Source organism: Pteropus alecto, unplaced genomic scaffold, assembly GCF_000325575.1.
Source record: "Pteropus alecto unplaced genomic scaffold, ASM32557v1 scaffold117, whole genome shotgun sequence".
Lineage (NCBI taxonomy): Eukaryota > Metazoa > Chordata > Mammalia > Chiroptera > Pteropodidae > Pteropus > Pteropus alecto.
Window position 1 is genome coordinate 1,000,622 of NW_006440642.1, and position 10,298 is coordinate 1,010,919.

The following is a 10,298-nucleotide window of genomic DNA, read 5'->3' on the forward strand; positions in this document are numbered from 1 at the left end:
CACCTCCAGATCTTACACTCCCTGGTCACATGTAAAAATGCATGGAAGATCGGAGAGTCTGACCCAGCAAATGGTAAGCAGAGAGGATGGAACCCAGCAAGAGTGCCTTTCAGCACAAGGCAGCACCCGCCACCACAAATGGGTGTCATTCCCACTTGACAATTACATCGGTGGAGGGCACCAACCTTTTTTTTTCTTTCAGACATCTCTAGAAACACTCGACAAAGCCATTGCTGGACTTGTGGTGATGTCCGAAGAAATGGAAAAGGTGTATAACAGTTTCCTCAACAACCAGGTCCCTTCTTTGTGGTCCAACACGGCCTACCCATCCCTGAAACCACTGGGGTCATGGGTCAAAGACCTTATTCTGAGGACCTCGTTTGTGGACGTAAGAAAATGCTTTCTTTCGGGTTTGATGAATCTAGTAACAGTTGGCCCTAAGGTCCTTAGAAAGCCCTAGCTAACTGAAATATCAACAACCCTTGAGGGGTCATCGGAGCCCAAAGAAACAGAAACTTGTAGAATGGCATCACTTTAAACATCTTATGTTTATTATAATGTAGTTTGTCCTTGGCCTTTATCCCAAGATACCATTTTAATTCCATGCCATTCTTGGAGTTTCAGATTCAGTTCATGGGACCCCACTGTGAGGAACAGAACCAAGCTGAAATGGGTCCAAACTTCAAATGTGACCTTGCTGTCATTTCCTTCTTCTATGCTCTCTATAATAACCAGATTCTGGGTTTGTGGTCAGGCTGGTGGGCGAGGAAGGGGGACAGGGCAGACATTAAGAATGGGGCTGGTGACTAACTCAGAATTAGTTTAGATTCTACCTCCTGAGAGGCCCTCCAGAATAGGACTGATTTAAATGACAAATGCCATCTCAGAAAGCCAATACATTATGGTGTAATGTTTCTCCTTTAGTTGTGGCTCAAAAGAGGACAGCCTAAGTCCTTCTGGATCTCCGGTTTCTTCTTTCCTCAAGGATTTCTAACAGGTACTAGTGCTTTCCCTAGAAAAATCCCACAGGAAAGATCATGATTTGTTACCTACTGAGTTTCTAGGAACTGGCAAAATGGCATGGCTGCTAATGGCCTAACAATGGGGCTGTTGATTATAGAGGGAAGTCCAATAAGACGCTGCTCTTCCTCGCTTGCTCAGGAAAAGAATGGCAGAAATAGCAGATGTCCCCCAACCTGCCCTTCTCAAGTTCTGCAAATGCAAACATCTCTGCCCCTGTGAATGCACAGTGTGCCCCATATCCCCATGCGGCCCGTGCTCTAGGGCACCACATGCTCTCCACCTGCTCTAGCCCCAGTTCTGAGCAGCCGCCTTCCCTCTAAAAAATACTCTTTTAAAAAATATATTTTTTCAATTATAGTTGACTAAAAAAAACTCTTGATCTCCCTCCAGCAGCCAGGGGTGGGAAGAGGGAATTCCAAGGGTTTCTCCTAAGGATCCCCAGAGTGGGACAGGGCATCCGGACTACTGGATGCTCATTAGTTGAGCCCTTAATCTCTCTCATTCTGAATCTCTAATAAACAGCCCATACAAGGCAAAGCTGAGCAAGACTGTAAAGCTGGGAAGATTGGGCTCTTGAAACTCCCGCACTGATCTGTCTCCCTCACGGGCAGACTAAGTTTTCTCTCTCTCTTCCCAACCTCAAACAAAATATGTTCATGTGTTGGTTCTGCCCCTCTCACTTTATTACTCACAGACTTCCTGTCCCAATGAATTAACTCAAAATAAGGTGTTAATGATTGAGTCTTCTCGATGGAGGGAAAGCTCTCTAACGCTAGAGCAGCCTGGCTGGGGAGAGTAGGGGCTGTGTTTGGGCAGTAGCAGTCTTATTTAAAGGACCTGTTTTTCTGATTTTTTATATTTACAGGAACTCTTCAAAATCATGCTCGGAAATACAATTTGCCTATAGACGAGCTGAGTTTCAAGTACAACATGATTCCTATCTATCGGGATCAAGCTGCAGTTATAGAAGCTGCCAAGACAGTGCAGTTTGGACAAGAACTGCCCATGGACATAGAGGTATTGTCCCCCTGACTGTTGTTACAGCAAAGCAGCTTCTGTCCTGTTGTTCAGTATCTCAGCAACCTCCCCAGCCCCTCCTACCTCCCCATATGTGACTCCCAGGATGGGACTCACACCCCCGAGACGAGCTCCCCAATGAACGATAACTAGATAGGGGTGGCCTAAATTAATCTATTCTGTAGAAAAATTCTTAAAGCAATATCGTTCTATCTCTTCATATACTAATTTGGTTCTGAACCCAATTTCAAGGTGGGGCAGTGGGTGGGGAGGGTTTCTACACCAACAAGCAGTTCTCAAACACCAGCTAGGTGTCCTACACTTCTCAATTCTGACACTACTCTGGAGAGCATCAGATCCCACAGGTTAAGGGTTCAGTCCTACAAGACTGCACCCCCCCATTTCAAATGCCAGTTGTAAGCCCAGGTTGTCACCTGTACTTCTGACCAATTGGCTGTAAATCAGAGATTCCCATGACCCCCTCCTGGGATTCAATTAACTTATTGGAGTGGCTCACAGAAGTCAGAGGAACTTTTTACTTAACTAGGTTACTGATTTATTATAAAAGGATATAACTCAGGATGGAAGAGATGCACAGGGCAAGATATGAAAAGGGCACGGAGCTTCCATGCCCACTCCATGCAAACCAAAAATCTCCACCTGTTGACCAACCTGAAGCTCTCCAAACCCAATCCTTTTGAGTTTTTATGGAAGCTTCATTCCATAGCCATGATTGATTAAATCATTGGCCACATGTGATTAAACTAAATCTCTAGTTCTCTTCTCCCCAGAGGTTGGGGGTTGGGAGCACACACTGAAAGTTGCAACCCTCTAATCATTTGGCTGGCTCCACTAGCAACCAGGCCTACGCTTAGGTGCTTTCCAAAAACTGCCTCATTAACATAACAAAAGACACCCCCACTAACACTCTCAACATTTAGGAAAGTCCCAGGGTTTTGGGAGCTGTGATTCAGAACCAAGGAACAAGACCATATATATATGAGAAAAGTATTTTGGTTATCCAAATGACCAAATATATATTTTTCTTATAAATCACAATATCACAGATACCTACAGTAACTTTCTCTTTGTGGAGGCAATATAGCAAGAGATCAAAAGCAAGTATTTCAGAATCAGGCAGGCCTGAATTTAGATTGACTGTCCCCCTTGCCAGCTATGTGTGCTAGAGCGATTACTAACATGTCTGCACCTCAGTGTTCTCACCTGTAAAATGGGGCCAATGCCCCCATCTTCAGAGTTGCAGTGCAGTATAAGTGAACCTGCGGATGTTGTGTTACCCACACGTAGTGCACTCACAATAAATAACTGTTATTACAGTCTGAATTACCTGTGTCATTCATTCAGCTGTCTCCTAGCACAATTGATACTCTAGCTGCATACATTATAAAACTACATTACAGAACTAACAGAAACACACTAAGGATGCAGTTTAAACTCTTTGCTCACATAGTTTACTCTCTTTAGAGCAGAGGCTCTCAAAGTAAGGTCCCCAGACCAGTAGCATCAGCATCCCCTGGGAACTTATCAGAAATGCAAATTCCAATGACTCATTCCAGACCTACAGAAACTCTAGGCTGGGACCCATAAATAACCAGTGCTACCTGGGGTTCTTAGCCTACTAAGATTTGAGAACCACTGCTCTAGAATGCAGGTTAAAATCAACTGCAGCACTTTTAATAAATCCCAATGGCCAGGCCACATCCCAATTACATCAGAATCATCCCAATTGCATAAGGCAGCATTATTTTTTAAAGCTCCCCTGGTGGTTCTAGTGTACAATCAGGGATGAGAACCACTGCTGCCAATCGGAGCTGCTCAGCTTAAATGTGCTGAGATTTTGATGGGGGAGAGGAGCCTCTGCCTTAAATCACCTGTCTACCCCAATGGGCTTTATAAATATAATTATCTATATGTGCCATGAAATCAAAGATTTGTTCTTGCCAGTAAAGTATTCACTAACCAATCAGCGGAGTTGGGGTGAGTGGCTTTTACTAACCTTTCCCTAATATTTCATGGTATTTGTAGGAATTGCTCCTGGGTAATTCTATCAGTATCCACTCTACTCAGATCTAATTGATCTATTCTTTGCCCTGGTTAGCAAAATCGCACACAGATCATATTGATCCCATGCTCATGGCTTACTCCTTAAAATCCTATAACCCTATCTCTCTTAACTGCCTATATCTTAAAATGACAATATAAAAGCTAATGTATTCAAGGAAATTTGTTTCAGGATCAAAATATTTTTTAAATAAGTGTAAAATAAATTTAGAGATGTTTTCCTCATTATTTTGACACTTCTGAGTCAAGAGGGTGTCCCAGGCCAATGTCAGGAATAATTGAGGCTGTGGGAAAGCAGAACTACACTCAAGAACAATAGGCTTCACTGAGGCCTTCCAGGATGCTGGCCCTGCTCTGTGCCTAGCACGCTCTATCTGCCACATAGACCGACTCTGATGGACAGGAGTTTACAGTGACACCAGGGCCTCTGTCCCGACACTCCACCCCAGCCCACACCATATCTCCACCAGGGTCGTATGCACTAAGATGTGATTGTGCCTTAGAACCTCTGCCTTCTGTGGGACTTCATATTATAAAGCTGGCCCATCTCCTGGCCCTCCCAGCAAATGTCTGCAAGAGACGGTTTTTAGACAGCTCCAGTTCTGTTATAAACAAGCAGAGCCACTGTTAGCCCATTTGCCACCTCTGTGCAGTTTAAGAAAAGGTACTCCCTCAGGCAGAGGCCCAGATGGTTCCTACACATGGCTTGGCAAGTGGATGCAGGATGGTTTTCAACCTCTACTCAGGCAAACCTGCACAAACGTACATAGCAGCCCCCAAAACAGGAAGGCCCACTGCACCCAAGACACTTGAAAGTGAAGGCCAGCCAAAAGGAGCTTACTGTCCTTTTCATTCACTATAAAATACACTACTTATGTCCACACTGCTTGGTCCTCTGCATGTAGGTGTGAAGCTCCAATTATCCACCTATTCAAAATTTTGCCCCAGAACAGTATTTGAGGAAAGGTGACACAGAAGCCCATAATTAGCATAAATTGTACACCAGTTGTGATATTGAATTATAGGACACTGAAGGCAGAGTCAGTGCCTCTATCTCCATCTCTCTAGTCTTTCTTCTCTCTCCTTTAATAGCAGCATTAAAAATCAAGAAGGATTTCTTTTGTAAAATAGGAACTTTCCATAGGTACTCTGCAAATATTACTGCAGATATATAATCTATCTGCTAAAAGGGCACCACTATCCTTCAAAGACCTTGTTAAAAAATAATAATAATAACAGATGACAATCACAGCCTTCTTATCCCATCTGCTTCCCATGAGAAGGGGAAATTCATAACAACATGATATCAGAGAGTCTGAAGCCCATGAATGGGTTTCTAGGAGTATCCTCTATTAGACACATTGATGAAGTAGGAGATTTGGTGTCAAAGTGAGAAACAAGTTACTCTACCTTTTGGAGCCTCAATATTCTCCTCTCTAGAATGTGAGTAAGATGAGCAATCTATAGCATGGTTCTTAGAATGAACTGAGGAGGACATGAGACAGAGGAAGTGGCCCACAGCTGCCAATTCCCTTCTCCTCTCACATTTCAACTTCTGGGTGTGTTTCAGTTGCCCTCTCCTGAGGATGGCGTTCTCGTTCACGGAATGTTCATGGATGCTTCTCGATGGGACAATGATGAGATGGTGATAGAAGATGCATTGCCCGGACAGATAAATCCAATGCTGCCTGTGGTGCATTTTGAACCTCAACAAAATTACGAGCCAAGCCCAACACTTTATCACTCCCCACTTTATAAAACAGGGGCCCGGGCAGGAACACTCTCAACCACAGGTGAGGATGTTTTAACTTTGGCACAAATAATGACCAAATGCAAACTACAGTCAAAGCCCAAACGCTAAGCGATAATGTGCAAAGATCTTGAACAATTAGCTAAGCTTAAAAATGAGGCCACTTATAACACACAAATTTATAAATGTAAATTCTGTTTATTTTAATACAGAGTGTGGATTGATATTTTAAAATTAGTGCATGCTTCTGTTAATCTAATGAGTAGAAATAGAGTTCTTAAACAATAGCTTCTAATTTTAAAATGATGGACTGAGTAGACACTAAAATCTCTCGCCAAATCCATTGCAACTCATCAAAGAGATTTAAAAATAAATTTTTAAATGGAATGCCATGCTGCAAAAAGGGAAATATGAGACCTGAACTGGATACAGCCCTGAAAAAAGGAATCAGATGAAAAGAAAGCATATCAACAAATAAGCTGAAGAATTATATGTAGACAGCCAAAGAGTGAGCAAGGAGAAGGAACTAAGGAAATCCCTCAAAATACTTCACAATGTGATTTTTTAAAAAAGAGAGAATGACACTATGGAGAAGCCAAAATTTCCAACATCTATCTAGTAGGCAATGTAAAAGAAAGTAGAGAGATTATAAGAGTGATGTGTTTTTTTTTAAAATAATAGCTAATAATTTCCCAGAAAAGAAGAAACATTTCAGTACTCAGATTAAAAGATCTCACAACATCCTGTTAGGGATAATTTTTAAAAATATAAACAAACAGATAATCAAATTTAAAAAAAAAAAAAACCTAGATATATCAAAGTGATACTTAAGACTATCAGAATAAAGAAAATCCTCAAAGCAAAGAGATAAAATGTATTAACATGCTGTGAAATTAAAATTCCAGAGAATCGGACTGACACCAGACAACTCTTATTATCCAGAGTGCATATAAAAAGATAATAGAGAAATATCTCCAAAGGCCTGAGGGAAAAACAACTTTTAACCAAAATTGCAAATGCAACCAAATTATCATCCAAAAAGGAGGGTGTGATAAAGACAGTCTGGGATGTACAAAGGCTCTAAATTAATCACCACTTACTCTCTATTTCACACATACACACACACACACACACACACACACACACACAGACACAGAGTGTTGAATCTTTAAAAATTTGACCATAAAAAGTATTTTAGTCATAATTTAGAACTAAATTTCTGTATGATAGAAATATGGGAGATGGGGCAGGGCGGAAAGAACTAAAAAATATTTCTCTTTTGAGTGGAGAATGTAAATACTGATGATATTTATTTTTCTAATTAAATCTTCAGTTAAAGTATGTTCTCTAAGAGTACTAAACACAATGCAACTAAAATAGATACTCCTATTACAAATCCAAAAAAGTATCAAAAAGCATTTTTTAAATTAATAATGGTATGTACAAGTTTTTATGTAGACATATGCTTTTATTGATCTTGGATAAATATCTAAGATGGAATGACTGGATCATGTTGTAGGTTTATGTTTAACTTTTTAAGAAACTGCCAAACTGTTTTCCAAAGTGGCCATACCATTAACATTCCCACTAGCAGCTGATGAGGGTTCCAGTTCCTCCACATTCTCATCACCACTAAGTATGATTAATCTTTTGGAGGATAGATAGATAGATAGATAGATAGATAGATAGATAGGTAAATGATAGATAGATAATCAGACACAGATAGATAGATAGTAGAATCTCATTTTGGTTTTAATTTGCATTTCCCTAATGACTAATGACATTAATCATCTTTTCTTGTGCTTATTTATTTATACCATCCCTGATAAAGTGTCTGTTTAAATCTTTTGCCCATATTTTAATTGAGTTATTTGTCTTATTATTGTCTATAATTCCAACAGGAACTCTGTCTTTTTGCCAAGAGGAACCAAGATAAGGTGGTAATTAAAATGATGTTGCACTGGCGTAAGACTCAACAAAAAGATCAAATGCACTAGAGAGCCCAGCAGCACACTGTGCATATTTAGGAACTTGACATAAGATAGCAGCATCATTTAAAACTGGTCAGAAAGAGAGAAATTACAAATGGTTGTGGGACAATTAATTATACCAAACTTAAATCCTTATACTACAAACAAAAATTAAGTTGCAGGTGGATTCTATATACTTCATCATCACTAAATTTTAAAATTATTAAGCCTAAAGAACTAATTACTCTAAGTAATAAACATCAACGGCTGCTAACATCCCAAAAAAGAAAAACAATCCGATATAAGTTGCTTCCTGATGGAAGCACACACACCACCTGTGAAGTATTCTTGCCAAAAAACTCAAACTTGAATGTGATCACACCTCTAACCACCCCTTTACAAGGATAGAGGAACATGTTTAAAATCACCACAGAGATGCCGTTAGCAAAATCCAGACTCTGGGAAACTTTACAGGACAAACAGCTTGGTGGTTTCAGCCAATATGTTACAAGAGGGTGGCAAAAGAAGCAGAGGGGTAACCTACCAATTGAAAGAGATTTAAGAGACACATCACTGTTGCCAAGTATGAACCTTATTTAAATCCCGAATCAAATTAATGGTTAAATATATAGAGACTGCATATGTACTATAAAATGTCACTCAAGCACCAAGCAGGAAGTGGCATACAAAGGTAAGGAGAAGGCAGATATAAGGATTCTCTCCTGGGGACACCACCACCTTCCCCAACTTTCACACAGATAGGGTTTGCTATGAATACAGTGCCAGAAATAGTAACTCCTGTCTTGAGGGCAGGACCCTCTTCTTCTCATCCTGGTCCCGGCCCCCTCACACAGGCCCAGCCAGAATGAACAAACTATAAAAGTGACCTCTTACTTCAGATGTCCCAGAGCTGAGGACGAAATACCTATGACTGCACTTAGTCATTTCAGGAACCACAGTGCCTAACTGCAGGGTGAAAAAAGGATGGATGGATATAAATATGGATATGGATATGGATATGGATATGGACATGGATATGGATATGGATATGTAAGGGATAGACAGATGGACAAACAGATGGACAAATAAATTGATGCTCAAACTACCAACTGCATTCCCTGAGTCCCATTAAAAGCTCAGGCCTGAATCTTAGTCATATTTCAGAGAACTTGAAACATAATTCATAAGGTTATGCAAAGTCTAAGCTGGATGGATCCTAAAAGATCATATATTCTAACGTCTTCATTTTATAGAATATAAAATTGAAATCTGTAGAGGACTGTTTGCCCATCATCTTTGGAGGCAGAGTCAGATCTGAAATCCATGTGTCTTGACTCCCAATACCATACTCTGTAGGAAAAGTATTCTTAAAGTAGTGACCCTTTTTTCCTCTCTATCCTTAACTAGGTCATTCAACCAACTTTGTGGTAACCGTCCTTCTACCCTCCAAGCGGTCCACAGATTACTGGATTGCCAAGGGATCGGCTTTGCTCTGCCAGCTGAGTGAGTGAAAAGGTGCCACCTCTGTGCTAAAAAAGAAGCAGACAGGCGATTTTTCCTGAAGTGGGTAGAGTCTACGTAACTTATCGTGGGGCAATACAATGTTATTTCTGATCTAAGGATAGTAAGTGTGGCTTTTAGTTCTCTGATAACCTAAAATAAAGTGTTTGAGTTTTTCTTTCTATTGGTAATTCAAGCTCTGGTGTGAAAGCAGTGAGTTCAGCACCCACCTCTTAAACCTGCTCTCCCTCCCCCAAGCGAGAGCCAGGCGGCTTCCTGGGAGGTTTCCTGGGCATTCAGAACTCAGCCTTCCTTACCCACACAGGTTTCCTTCCTCTGAATATGGATAAGAAAAGCCTGCTGTAAACGTCAGTCAGAGCCTTAACCATGGGAGGTTGATGTTGTTACCATGGCAACTGGTACAGCAAAGGAGCAGATAAGATCTTGGCCCATGATGCCAGTTCTCCCACTCCATGTGGCTATATTACAATCCTTAGAAGAGCTTGTGCTTTCACCAAAGTGCAGGTCGATTCTGCCTAGTGCACAGAAATTTTCCCCTTCCACTTTAGAATGAACCTGTGTGAACACTGGCCAAGTGCCACCCAGGTACATTTGAGCCCTTGCCAACTAACACAAAAACAGTGTTAGTTGGGCCAGTGCTAAGATGGAGTGGCAAACTATTTTGTATCAACCCTGCCCACAAAGGTCTATTTGCTTTCTGAGCCATAGCATAAGCCAAGAAACTGGAAACACCCAGCTAGGATGTGTGGAAAGCTGGAAGAACGGGGCCAGTCATAGTAATCTGACCCTCCCATTTTACCTCTGCTTCCCCACCTTCATCCTCATACCTATCAAAGTTAAGAACAGACTCAAGTAGCAAAGAAGCAGAGAGCACCACTTCTATTATGCCTCTAGAGTTCAGAGCAGAAATCAGAAACTACCCCTGGTGTTTCAAG

The 10,298-nt window shown here is 41.0% G+C and overlaps 1 protein-coding gene across 1 annotated transcript in view; it reads left to right on the forward strand.

The window, feature by feature from the left end:
• Positions 1-9,471, forward strand: part of DNAH6 (dynein axonemal heavy chain 6) — a 233,739-nt gene extending 224,268 nt beyond the window's left edge. Inside the window, exons 73-77 of the mRNA XM_025050893.1 lie at positions 203-388; positions 925-997; positions 1,889-2,040; positions 5,693-5,915; positions 9,250-9,471. Of these exons, the coding sequence (XP_024906661.1) occupies positions 203-388; positions 925-997; positions 1,889-2,040; positions 5,693-5,915; positions 9,250-9,353 (738 nt within the window). The 3' untranslated portion in view covers positions 9,354-9,471. The remainder of the gene's footprint in view (positions 1-202; positions 389-924; positions 998-1,888; positions 2,041-5,692; positions 5,916-9,249) is intronic.
• The last annotated feature ends 827 nt before the right edge of the window (positions 9,472-10,298 follow it).